The sequence below is a fragment of the Dreissena polymorpha genome, chromosome 4 (assembly GCF_020536995.1).
Source record: "Dreissena polymorpha isolate Duluth1 chromosome 4, UMN_Dpol_1.0, whole genome shotgun sequence".
Taxonomy (NCBI): domain Eukaryota; kingdom Metazoa; phylum Mollusca; class Bivalvia; order Myida; family Dreissenidae; genus Dreissena; species Dreissena polymorpha.
The window spans coordinates 143,694,079-143,708,351 of NC_068358.1; the positions used below are offsets into that span (position 1 = coordinate 143,694,079).

Below are 14,273 nucleotides of genomic sequence, written 5' to 3' on the forward strand. Positions count from 1 at the left end.
ACTCTGACTGGCATTTTGACAGAATTATGGGCCCTTTTTATACTTAGAACATTGAAAATTTGGTTAAGTTTTGTGTTTAGGTCCACTTTATTCCACTTTATTCCTACAGTATCAAAGCTATTGCTTTCATACTTGCAGCACTTATTAACTATCATAAGGGGACTGTGCAGGCAAAGTAATGTAACTCTGACTGGCATTTGGACGGAATTATGGGCCCTTCATACTTGACCTTTGAATGACCTTGACTCTCAAGGTCAAATTATTAAATTTTGCTAAAATTGCCATACCTTCTTTATTTATAATTAGATTTGATTGATACTTTGACAAAACTACTCTTACCTGACATACCACAATAGACTCCACCCAAACCATCCCCCGTGCCCTCCCCCCCCTCCCCCCCAAATCCCCCCCTATTTTTTTATATTTTTTTTAAAGATCATCTCACAAATGACCACCACACCCTCACACTATACCTCCCCCACCCCACCCCACCCCCCCAAAAAAAAATTATGTTTTTTTTTTAAACGGTTAAAAAACACAAATATTTATTTTTATTATTTTATGTTTGAAATACCGTCCAACCATCGCACCCAAGAATCCCAACCCACCCCCCTCTCCCCCCACCCGAATCCCCCCCCCCCTCTTTTTTTTTTTTTTTTTTTTTTTTAAGATCATCTCACAAATGACCACCACACCCTCACACTATACCCCCCCCACCCCCCACCCCCAAATGTCATTTTTTTTGAAACGGTTAAAAAACACAAATATTTTTTTTTATTATTTTATGTTTGAAATACCGTCCAACCATCGCACCCAAGAATACCCCCCACCCACCCACCCACCCCCCACCCCCCCCCCCCCCCGTTTTTTTTATATTTTTTTTGCATTTTTTTTCGCATTTATGGAAAATAATGTAATAAATGTCCACACCCCCACACTATACACCTCTCTTCACTCCACCCCTCCCTCCTTTGTGATTGAAAATGAGAGTCCCTTCACCTTTAAAAAGAAAATAGATGAGCGGTCTGCACCCGCAAGGCGGTGCTCTTGTTTAACTTAAGAAGCTACTGGAATTCGGCCACAGGACTTATGAGATATTACATGCGAAATTTGCAGCTGAACGAGATAACGCCATTTCTGGACGGCCAGTTGATTTACGGTCCTGCTAAGGCATGGACGGACGCTATTCGGGAATTCAAAGGAGGCCGCTTGGCTGCCACAAGTCCGGACAACATCATGATGTCGTTTCCGCTGAACAACACTGCACGCCTTCCATATGCTAACCCTCCCGTAGTGCGCGAACATAAGCTGCGACCCGTGTCTCGTTTTCATGGTAACTACATAAAAAGTTACATTTTAAATGCTTTTTTTGGATTGATACTGAGGTAAAGCAGATTGCATGGAAATGTATTTGTACTTAAAATTTCATGTTGATGTTTTTTTTCTATGGACACGTCTGTTGTAACTTCTATTATTCCCGCTTTGGTATGTCAGTAGATCTTTTTAAAGATTGTCACAGTGCTTCAACAAGCTGTTCTCCGCTTGTACTGTACACTGCACCCAGTGTCCAACGTTGTATATGCAACACGCTTACCGACGTTAAGCTCGTGATTGAGGTTGGCTAATAACAAATTGTCAGCTATTGTTTTATTATTTAATTCATTACCGCATTATAAATAAAATGGACATCTACTTTATAGCTATTGGCAACCCACGTGGTCATGAAAACCCGTTTCTCCTCGCATTCGGAATCCTTTGGCATCGATGGCACAATTACCAGGCAGGGCAGATTTCTAGCAGAAATCCGAATTACACAGACGAACAGATCTTCGAGATTGCAAGGAAACGAGTGATAGCTCTGTATCAGGTACATTTAACATCGCATACCATAAATATTTCGGCGGTGTTATCTTTTGACATCACAATCTTAAAATCCTTATGAGAGAACATTCCGTTCATAACTAATTAACAATTGATGTACACAATTATATTACAACAATGGGAGACTTGGACATTGATTATGGCAACAGCAATTTACATATATAAATGCACGGACATAACTTGAGAAGTATGGTATAAGATAGAGGTATCGGTATTGGACAAAAGTGTCTTTATACCCAGCAATTTCATAGATTGCCTTAGCTACCTGAATTTAACTGGATGGTAGGCAATTACACATTCACGGGAAGCGATTGAATAAAAGAAGCAATCCTGGTCAGGCATCAGCACGCGATGTATTTTATATGTGAATTTTCTTACAGTAATAATTCAAGAAGAAATAACCGGTATTAAGTATTAACAACATAATATGAAACCGAAAACCGCATTTTAAAGCAACTGCAAAAGCACAGGTTTGGAATACATGTTAATTTTACATTTCTGTGTACAAGCTGAAACAACACTTTTTTGTGCAGAAAATAACGTTTTACGACTGGCTTCCGTTGTGGCTAAATATCAGCGTCTCTCCCGAGCAGTTCCGACTCGATTATCCGTACTACAGAAGCAACGGAAGTCGCGGTATGTCTGGTTCCTTTAGGCGCTAACTTTGCATGGGCCATGTGCCATTTGCTAGAAACATTCAATGTCTGTCTAAATAAATAATATTCTGGTATTTTTAAGTCAATATTTTTTAAATTTAATTTGCAATTAGAAGTCGATCAAATTTTATTTAAATAAATTGAAGTCACAACGTTCGATTTGCAAAATGAAAATCACGATTTTATCGAAATTTGTTAAATTCCACAAATTTGAAATACGCTTGGTAGTATATTATTGACACATTAGGTATACGTACGTATATCTTTACTTATACATGTTTTAGGTTTCCGGCAAGTCCCATATCAAGGCAAGTATAGCGGATATGACCCTGACATCCATCCGGGTATCAAGTTGGAGTTTCAGTCCGCCGCCATGCGCTTCGGCCACACCCTTGTACCGCCCGGATTATGGCGGAGGTAAGACAGTAAGCGATTTATACTGGGGGACACCTCTAGCACACCTAATGAATTTTCAAATAAAAAATGATTAGACTCTCACCAAGGAGTGATGATCATCATCATCAACACCAACATAATTAACATAGTCGTTTTCTGCTACTTTATTAAAAACGTGTGTGCTCTCGCGTTAAGGCGTCCCAAATTAGCGGCTTAAACCGGAATCGGTTCATATACTGTATCGAAACCGCCTTTAATTTTAATAATCGTTTTCACTTTAATTTAACTGCTATTTACATAAACAAAGCATTGACCACCAAAATATACAATGACACACGATTCTCATTCCAAAGTAATGCAAATAGTTCAATACTATGTACACTTATTAAATGTTAGGGAAAATGTGCCTTTACCCTAAACGTATCCCACGTGCTCTTCCAGGGCTGCAGACGGTTGCAGTTACCTGCCCAGCGTAGACCCCGACACCAAGCGTCAGTTCGCCGCTCTCCGTCTTTGCAACACGTTTTTCGACGCAAGGGTAGGTCACCATGTGCAGGCACAGTAAACAATTACCGTTAAAGTTTACGGCTCTAGTCCCGACAGCTGGTTTTACTTGACAAGTCCCGTAAAATTAACGGGAACCAGCTTCTAGGACTTTAACAGTAAAACCGTAAAATTTACAGTACTATGCTTATACAATCCCCACTTTAATGTTACGGTACCATGCAGGAAAACAGGTTCAATTTCTATTCAACATATTAACCAACAGCTTTTGTAGAATTCTCTATAAAAATAGAAATACCTCTACTGACAGTTTTTTCAAAAGTCCATAAACAGGAACTGTTCAAGACAGTTCCATTGAAGTCTGCATGTATATCAGTTGTGTCGTCAAGATGAAAAATGTATTAATTTATAATCACATATAATGCTGCAATTGTTATCATTACTTTACACATTATGCTTCAAAAATATTTTCCAAGTATGACATTTAAACTTAAAACATATTGTTAAATACGGATATTGGTTCTGGAAGATTAACAAATTGTTTTAGATCAAACATGTTGAATTTGTTTGAATCAAAATATGTTTTTCTCACCACTTAAACAAGACTAAACTATTACTTAACCCATTTATGCCTAGAGTCTAGAAAAAAGGCATTGGCAAACAGCGTAGACCCAGATGAGACGCCGCATGATGCGGCGTCTCATCTGGGCCTGCACTGTTTGTTTTAAGGAATTTCTGTAAGAAATATTCTAAATATAGAAAAAATATACTAGACATCCCTAATTTTGGAAATAACTTGATCCAATTTAGAAGAATGGGAGAGTCCACTAGGCATAAATGGTTTAATCAAACATTTTACAATAAATTGCCTAATTCGTATCTTTATCAGCGCTTCAACAGTTTAATTCCTCATTGATCAATAAACATCGTTAACAAACTCAATATCAGACAACTCTGCCAATAATTGCACATGATTAATCATACAAATTGTCTGCCCACTCGATTCCCATAAACCATCTGCGAATTGTGTAGCATATATAAAAAAAATAATAAAATATTTATTTAGTGATTTGTGAAAATGCTAAATGAAACAGTAATAGCACATGAGACACTCGAGTACAAGTATAATGTTCTGCTGCGGCAAGTTTTTAGTGTTTTTTTTTAATGAAAGTAAAATGAAAGCAACTAAGAAGAACGCTTGGGTCGTATTGCCAGACTAATTTAACCAAGTTTATTTGATTCTATTGAAAACATATATATATATATTCTACACTAATCACCATCTGCTGGAGTAGATGTTAAAGGAGGGCTTATAAGTATTTCGTAATAAAACACAATCGCAATGTCATTTAACATACAAAATACGTTCATACATGCAGTGGCCGTAATACGAGCTGAACAGCCATTTGTACGTTCTAATCGACATCTACAGAGTCAATTTGAGCTTTGAAATTGCTATTTATACAGCTGTCGTGTAGGCTAAATTACTTACGTAATGACGTGAATGTCTCAGGCATACTGCTCACGACACCGAATGACAACTAGAATTAGTAATTGCCTTTAGTACAAGAACGTTTCTCGAAAATGTATTCACAACTTTGTTGTAACAACGTACCAGTATTTAACATTTTCTGTGAATTTTAATGCACATGCAACAGTTATTTTTAGACGTATAACCATCGTTGTACCGGTAACAGTAAATAACCTGACATTACAAACTGTGAACAATGTCTTTATTTTCCCGCTTTATAATTCCCTCAATAAATTTAGTTCTAACCTCATCTTAGACAGCTACGACGAATCATGAAAATGTTCTAAAAATTCCAGCATTTCTTTTTATGCAACATATAGGTTGAATTATAAAACCATAAAATTCTGTTTGGCTTGTTTTTGTTTGTTAGTTTTCCATCTCAATATGCTATTTTAGTGCTGCGTTTGTTGTTTGTTTTTGTAAATGCATGCGGTGTGAAACGTGCATCGTGACAAAAAACTCGCCAATAATTACTTTGATATTTGAAAACGCCTAATAACACAGTAAAATGCGAAAATAAACAATTTTTCAGTCACGACTAAGACAATTTTTTTAACTTTATGTGATGCTTAAAAAATATACTGTTTCACAAAAGAACTATTCAACCAGATAGAATCAGATCTGATAAGACTTAGAAAAGGATCCTTGCATTTGCCATCGTGATACGTTTTATTTTTTATTCTATTCAAAGTGTCAGGGTATTTAAATATATATCCTGATATATCCTGATGCAAATTTATATTAAGTAAATTACAAACACGCATTAAAACATAATGCATACACGTCCCTTTTAAAGATATTTTTCAATGATGTATTGTTATTTAGACAATAAATGTGCATTTATACTATTAAGTGGAATTTCTATTTAATAAGATGTGCGTCATGCGAAAATGGGTCTTATGTGATTTGTGGCCAAAGTTGATCCAGACCAGCCTTCACAATCGCTTAATCTAGTCAACAGGTACACTGTCCGCTAATAAGACCGCGAAACCTTTCGAGACTGTAAAGCGGCCAGTGTAGCTCCTAACCATGCGATCGCTTGTGGTATAAGACCCATTTTGGCACGACGCGGGTCATTTAATACTTGGAGTAAGGCGTAATACTCTTAGTTATGAACTCCATCATCACGGGGTTGTAAAACATGTCCAGTTCATATGCTTCGGCGTTATGCTGGTTGCATTGAGCCGTTTTCACTTTGTTTATGAGCGGGAGAAGGTTTAAAAGTAAGCTTAATTTTCAGAGATTCGTCGAAGAGGATTTAGACTCACTCTTCCGAGGCATGGCCACCACTATAGCAGAGCAGGAAGACTCGATTGTTGTCTCTGACCTCACTGGTTAGTTTAACAAATTGGAGCATTTGAACTTAAACGTTTGGTAAAAATAAGAGTTTTGTCTGAATTTAGTTTCAATATTATAATATGGAATTATACGGGTGCTGTATTAAGTATTTAAACTTTTTAAGCTACAACAGTATCGTGTTTTTTCGCACAGTCCCTTAAATCACGAGTACTATTAACCTTAATTCATTGAAATGTTTTAGTCGTTTACTTTCAGCTGATTTGAAAAACATGTTTTTTTTATGATTATTGCTTCATGTGCGAGTCATGCACATGTGCCTTATGTGTCGTATGAATAGATATTGTTGTTGGCGTCGCACTGAAGTGCGGCGACTAGTATGTAATACGTTTTTTTAGGTTATGGGAGAAGTTATTTTACGGATCAATGTATATATTTTTGTTGTCAGAATATCTTGCATAGTGGTGATTTTTTGTGTAAATTAGTGTAAATAAGTACTGCATTTGTGCCTATTACATTTACTACAACATTTATTGCCAATAATGCAACGCTAATTCTTTTAATTAATAACTGAACACAGGGACTGGGCAATAATAAAAGATCACAATGGACTGGGCAAATACGCGAACCGGTGAAACTTTCTGGTTTTGTATAAAAACAAAACTTCTTTGTTCCACTATCCTAGCAACCACCTAGTTACTAATAAAGGCGCTATAGAGCGCGAAGCGCGACACGGATTATTAATTGTAATAGTGAGTCTTGATAAAGGAAACAGCCGCTTATCAATGAGGAGCACCATCACAGCACCCCAGTCTCATTACTATCAATTCCTCCTACAGGTTTGTTTTTTTAAGAACCACATATAGAAGGCCACAGGCCTGACCCGTATCTTGCCAGTGGTATGGACCCTTTGGTATGGACCTTTATCCCCGCTCACTATCCAGCGTTTAAACTTCCGGGTTTACATTTAAACCGACTATTAATAGCTTATTAATATATTAGTTAGAAGGTGATTTTTTAAGCGGTTCCGTAGTGTAGTGGTTACACGCTCGCTTCACATGTGAGAAGCCCAAGGTTCGAGCGCCAGTAGAATCAAATTATTTTATTTGTGTTCTATGTTAACTTTTTGTTTTGATGTAGACATTTTAGTTTAAATAAATATGCTGTTTTATTGTTACCATTTTGAGCTCCACTGGCCAAAGGCCAGCGGGGCTTATGTCATGGTCCTGTGTCCGTCGTGTGTGCGTCAGTGCGTGCGTGCGTGCGTGCGTGCGTGCGTGCGTGCGTTAACTTATTCTTTAAACATCTTCTCCTAAACTACTGGTCCAATTGTGATGAAATTTCTCAGGAATGTTCATATGGTGAACCTTTTTCAAATTTGTTCAAATTATGCCCCTGGGGTCAAATTTGACCCTGCCCCAGGGGGTCAAAAAATTGAAAATTTGCTTACACTTCAACACCGTTATTTCGAAGTCGTCGGGACCGTTAAAAAAACTTCGGATTAACGATAATTCGAAATAAACATTTGACAGAAGACTTCTTTGATTCTGTAAAAGTGGTTCGCATGGTTCGGTTACACGCTTACTTAAAAGCGTAAACTAGTCATATAGCAATAGATTTTCACTTGTAACAAACGGAGGAATAAAAATATTCTTTTTGTTGTTTTTATTTTTGTATAATTACAGAACATATAAAATATAACGAATAGCATAAATTATCAGACATACAAACGTATGAATACATTTTCGGAATTGAATTAACTTTTTTTAACTTATACGCGATGTCTCTCTGAACAACAGCTTTCGCACAGACGACAAAGGTGTAATTATTGGCTTTTGACGCGCCACGACAAGGTGTGAAAATACGCTCAGTATTTTGCAGTTTTGACTTCGGATTAAAGATTGATAATAAGGTGCGAATTATAGTGTTGGGACCGACTGAATCACTTCGAAATAACGATTTCTTCGGTTTAATCGAAGTTCGGATTAACAATGAAATTTTACATAAAACAAAGAAGAACCAAAATCGGGACCCGAATAATACTTCGAAATAACGGTGACTTCGGATTATCGGTGTTCGAAATAACGGTGTTGAAGTGTATATAAGGCCTATTTTGTGCAAACTTTAAAAATCTTCTTGTCCATAACCATTGGGCCTAGGGCTACCAAATTTAGTATGTAGTGACATCTTATAGTCCTCTACCAAGTTTGTTCAAATTATGCCCCTGGGGTCAAATTTGACCTGCCCCGGGGGGTCAAAAAATTGAAAATTTGCTTATATAAGGCCTATTTTGTGCAAACTTTAAAAATCTTCTTGTCCATAACCATTGGGCCTAGGGCTACCAAATTTGCTATGTAGTGACATCTTATAGTCCTCTACCAAGTTTGTTCAAATTATGCCCCTGGGGTTAAATTTGACCCTGCCCCGGGGGGTCAAAAAATTGAAAATTTGCTTATATAAGGCCTATTTTGTGAAAACTTTAAAAATCTTCTTGTCCATAACCATTGGGCGAAGGGCTACCAAATTTAGTATGTAGTGACATCTTATAGTCCTCTACCAAGTTTGTTTAAATTATGCCCCTGGGCTCAAATTTGACCCTTCCCCGGGGGTTAAAAAAATAAAAATGTGCTTATATAAGGCCTATTTTGTGCAAACTTTAAAAATCTTCTTGTCCATAACCATTGGGCCTAGGGCTACCAAATTTAGTATGTAGTGACATCTTATAGTCCTCTACCAAGTTTGTTCAAATTATGCCCCTGGGGTCAAATTTGACCCTGCCCCGGGGGGTCAAAAAATTGAAAATTTGCTTATATAAGGCCTATTTTGTGCAAACTTTAAAAATCTTCTTGTCCATAACCATTGGGCCTAGGGCTACCAAATTTGCTATGTAGTGACATCTTATAGTCCTCTACCAAGTTTGTTCAAATTATGCCCCTGGGGTTAAATTTGACCCTGCCCCGGGGGGTCAAAAAATTGAAAATTTGCTTATATAAGGCCTATTTTGTGAAAACTTTAAAAATCTTCTTGTCCATAACCATTGGGCGTAGGGCTACCAAATTTAGTATGTAGTGACATCTTATAGTCCTCTACCAAGTTTGTTTAAATTATGCCCCTGGGCTCAAATTTGACCCTTCCCCGGGGGTTAAAAAAATAAAAATTTGCTTATATAAGGCCTATTTTGTGCAAACTTTAAAAATCTTCTTGTCCATAACCATTGGGCCTAGGGCTACCAAATTTGCTATGTAGTGACATCTTATAGTCCTCTACCAAGTTTGTTCAAATTATGCCCCTGGGGTCAAATTTGACCCTGCCCCGGGGGGTTAAAAAATTGAAAATTTGCTTATTTAAGGCCTATTTTGTGCAAACTTTAAAAATCTTCTTGTCCATAACCATTGGGCCTAGGGCTACCAAATTTGCTATGTAGTGACATCTTATAGTCCTCTACCAAGTTTGTTCAAATAATGCCCCTGGGATCAAATTTGACCCTGCCCCGGGGGGTTAAAAAATTGAAAATTTGCTTATATAAGGCCTATTTTGTGCAAACTTTAAAGATCTTCTTGTCCATAACCATTGGGCCTAGGGCTACCAAATTTGCTATGTAGTGACTTCTTATAGTCCTCTACCAAGTTTGTTCAAATTATGCCCCTGGGGTCAAATTTGACCCTGCCGCGGGGGGTCAAAAAATTGAACATTTGCTTATATAAGGCCTATTTTGTGAAAACTTAAAAAATCTAACTGTCCATAACCATTGGGCCAAGGGCTACCAAATTTGCTATGTAGTGACATCTTATAGTCCTCTACCAAGTTTGTTCAAATTATGCCCCTGGGGTCAAATTTGACCCTGCCTCGGGGGGTCAAAAAAATGAAAATTTGCTTTTATAAGGCCTATTTTGTGAAAACTTTAAAAATCTTTGCGTCCATAACCATTGGGCGTAGGGCTACCAAATTTGGTATGTAGTGATATCTAATAGTCCTCTACCAAGTTTGTTCAAATTATGCCCCTGGGGTCAAATTTGACCCTGCCGCGGGGGTCAAAAAATTGAACATTTGCTTATATAAGGCCTATTTTGTGAAAACTTAAAAAATCTAACTGTCCATCACCATTGGGCCAAGGGCTACCAAATTTGGTATGTAGTGACATCTTATAGTCCTCTACCAAGTTTGTTCAAATTATGCCCCTGGGGTCAAATTTGACCCTGCCTCGTTGGGGTCAAAAAATGAAAATTTGCTTTTATAAGGCCTATTTTGTGAAAACTTTTAAAATCTTTACGTCCATAACCATTGGGCGTAGGGCTACCAAATTTGGTATGTAGTGACATCTAATAGTCCTCTACCAAGTTTGTTCAAATTATGCCCCTGGGGTCAAATTTGACCCTGCCCTGGGGGGTCAAACAATCGAAAATTTGCTAATATAAGGCCTATTTTGTGCAAACTTAAAAAATCTAACTGTCCATCACCATTGGGCCAAGGGCTACCAAATTTGGTATGTAGTGACATCTTATAGTCCTCTACCAAGTTTGTTCAAATTATGCCCCTGGGGTCAAATTTGACCCTGCCTCGGTGGGGTCAAAAAATGAAAATTTGCTTTTATAAGGCCTATTTTGTGAAAACTTTTAAAATCTTTACGTCCATAACCATTGGGCGTAGGGCTACCAAATTTGGTATGTAGTGACATCTAATAGTCCTCTACCAAGTTTGTTCAAATTATGCCCCTGGGGTCAAATTTGACCCTGCCCTGGGGGGTCAAACAATCGAAAATTTGCTAATATAAGGCCTATTTTGTGCAAACTTTAAAAATTTTCTTGTCAATAACTGTATGGCATAGGGCTACCAAATTTGGTATGTAATGACATCTTATAGTCCTCTACCAAGTTTGTTCAAATTAAGCCCCTGGGATCAAATTTGACCGTTCCCCAGGGGTCACAAAATTGAACATATGCTTATATTGGGCCCATTTTGTGCAAACTATAAAAATCTTCTTGTCCATAACCATTGGGCCTATTTCTACCAAATTTGGTAGGTAGTGACATATAATAGTTCTCTACTTAGTTTGTTCAAATTATGCCCCTTGGAACAAATTTGACCTTGCCCCATGGGTCACAAAAATGAACATATGCTTAAATAAGGCTTATTGTGTGCAAACTTTAAAAATCTTCTTGTTCTTAATTATAGAGCATAGGGCTACTAAATTTGGTATGTAGTGATGTCTAATAGTCCTCTACCAAATTTGTTCAAATTATTCCCCTGGGCTCAAATAAGACCCGGCTCCGGGGCTCACAAAACTGAACATATGACGTTTACCAGTGGAGATTACTGCGGCCGTTTGGCTGTGACCAACAACAACATCAACATCTTGAAAACATGAGATAAAACCCTGTCATTTAGTGCCATTTTAGGTCAGATGGTGACTGCTTACAAAGGCATTGAAGTAAGAACATGTGTTATGAATGTTTTTCTTGCAAACTGAAAAAAGTCGGGTTTTATTTAAATATGTCAAAAGTGACCATATATCCGGATGAGAATATTTTGGATGACATGTTAATTTCATGTCGTTTTTGTAGTGATTAAACCAGTTTAATAATATATTATTGATTTTAAAAACACAACTTCCATGAACATAATTATTTCAAGAAAAGTCAATATATGATTCTGCACGGTAAACTCAAACTTTGTATCCAAGAGAAGGTTTTGAAATTAATGAAGTGCAATGTTCTTAACTATCGTATATGCTGCTTTTTAATAACTAATGATTCATTGTTCCATTTGTGAATCGTGACTCATGAATTGTGGATATGATTGTCAATTGCTCAACAATCCATATATATTTCTGACCATTTTATAATTTTCTTAATATAAGTTATGAATTGATCTTAGAAGTCAAATGTATTACTTAATTAAATACATTTATAAATATAAAGAAATAATCTTAATATTATCATAATATTCTCAGGCCTTTTGGTCTTAGGGATGTGTGGGTTGATGAGCAATTTCTCCTTCTATCACAATGATTTCTACCCTACCTGATCATTTCCTTCATATTCCATTTTAATTTAATTGACGTCTGCAACCTCTTTCAAATTGGGAAAGTCCAAAATATGTCGTTTGGTAAAGGGTTAAGGCATTTTGATTCCTATGGGTCTTGTGAATCTGTTTCAAATCAAATGCGTAGATTTGATCTTCAGCATCTAAAAATATGTGACATAGAAAGAACGACAATATCTTTTGGAGAGATAAATGTACCTACGTTATAAGCAAAAGACCTGTGCAACAATTCCCGGGCTTTTAAGTCTGTTTAGTTTACACGGTAGTAACTTTTTCCATATATAAAAATGCTCACCCTTCCAACTTTAAACCCCCAGTGGGACGAGGGATAGAAAGAGAAAGTCACATGCTTGAGTACATTTCAACCCATGCGCATTGCACGTTTTTTTGCAAAGAAAAAACAGTGGAGCGATACAGGGCCATCATGGCTCTCTTGTTTTTTAGTTATGCACATGAAATATATGTGTGAGAGGGGGGGGGGGGGGGGGTTCGTAAAAACATTAAAACTTTTACAGTGCTTTCATATCAATGAGTACTCAACCCCTATCGTAAGTGAGCAACGTTATAATAAGTTCAGAATCATCTCCCATTGAAGTTGAGATAAATATAAAATTACGCTTACAAGATGAAGCAGATTTTTTAAAACCTACACAGTTCTGTTCCATTAATGAAAACTGCACACGGATGCCAGTAAAAAAAGGGAAACCAATGTAAATAAAATGAACTATGCAATATTTGGGGGTTACAACACAAAATCATAGATAATGGTTATTTGGGGGTTATATCACAACATCATATATAACGGTTATTTGGGAGTTATAACACAAAATCATAGATAATGGTTATACCAGTATCTCTTTTCTATTTTGTTTAAAATAATCGACCAATATATTAATATTTAGAGTAGAAAAAAATTTTTTCCATGTAACTTCATTGAGTGCCTTTTACACTGAAATTCCCGACGCCCTTTGATGGTTTGCATCAATACTTATCTTGTAGGAAATTAAAATGATCCGTAAAACTTAATTTAGATTCACAACGTACATGCATGATATACATACAGTTTCGATTTCAGAATTAAATTTCTGGCTTATTTCGCATTTATCGACACCTGTTCTTCTTAACTTTATTTTAATTTATATTGAAATATATGTAAAGTTTTTTTTGCACATTTTATATAATTCATAAATATTAACATAATTTGTAAAAAACAATTTCGATTTTCAGAAAGTGTCTTCGGACCATTAGAATTTTCCAGGAGAGACCTTGCGGCGTTGAATATTCAGGTATTGCATGGTTAATAATTCAAATAAATTACGATATTAAAAACCGCTCTCCATTTATAGTGTATGCACGTGTTTATCTGATCGCTTACTTGGAGCGAATCTTTTTGTGATTTCTTTTAAAATTACATGTTTCTTTTATCTTAGGTTTATAATAAACATGTATCTTTTTGTGTGTTAAAAAGTGCTGTATCTCTATGCGGGTTTAAAGGGTGGTGTATTAATATTTGTCTGTCAAGTTTTTCCAAATAGAAATTCGTTAAAAGGGACATTCTCGTTTGAAACTTATATTTATTTTATTGTTTTTTGCCCGTTTTGCCGAAAGAAACACAATTATTGATTACTCTACACGAGTAATCGCACGTACAATGTAATAAAGGGGACAATTCTGTAATCGCGCCATTTATATCCCAGAGGGGGCGTGACCACGGGCTTGCGGACTACAACTCAGTCAGGGAGAGTTATGGGCTCCCGAGGAAACAGACGTGGGCGAGCATTAACCCTCTGGGGTACAACTTGAAGGTACGTGAGATTTATATATTCCTTCAAGAGACTGTTTCTAAGTTCTAAGCAGTGGAAAATAATTTCAGTTGAATTATACAGATCATCACCACCTCCATCGTCATCATTATCATTGTCAGAAAATAATTGCGCAGTGCAAAAAGCGATTATCTCTCCCGAAAG

General features: G+C 36.7%; 1 protein-coding gene across 4 annotated transcripts in view; it reads left to right on the forward strand.

The window, feature by feature from the left end:
- LOC127877225 (dual oxidase-like) overlaps positions 1 to 14,273 on the forward strand; it is a 50,571-nt gene that overhangs the window by 10,926 nt on the left and 25,372 nt on the right. For all 4 annotated transcript variants that reach the window (XM_052422904.1, XM_052422902.1, XM_052422905.1 and 1 more), the window contains 8 exons: positions 1,117 to 1,333; positions 1,701 to 1,867; positions 2,415 to 2,517; positions 2,822 to 2,954; positions 3,375 to 3,471; positions 6,209 to 6,302; positions 13,534 to 13,592; positions 14,004 to 14,111. In XM_052422904.1, coding sequence (XP_052278864.1) covers positions 1,117 to 1,333; positions 1,701 to 1,867; positions 2,415 to 2,517; positions 2,822 to 2,954; positions 3,375 to 3,471; positions 6,209 to 6,302; positions 13,534 to 13,592; positions 14,004 to 14,111 — 978 coding nt within the window. The remainder of the gene's footprint in view (positions 1 to 1,116; positions 1,334 to 1,700; positions 1,868 to 2,414; positions 2,518 to 2,821; positions 2,955 to 3,374; positions 3,472 to 6,208; positions 6,303 to 13,533; positions 13,593 to 14,003; positions 14,112 to 14,273) is intronic.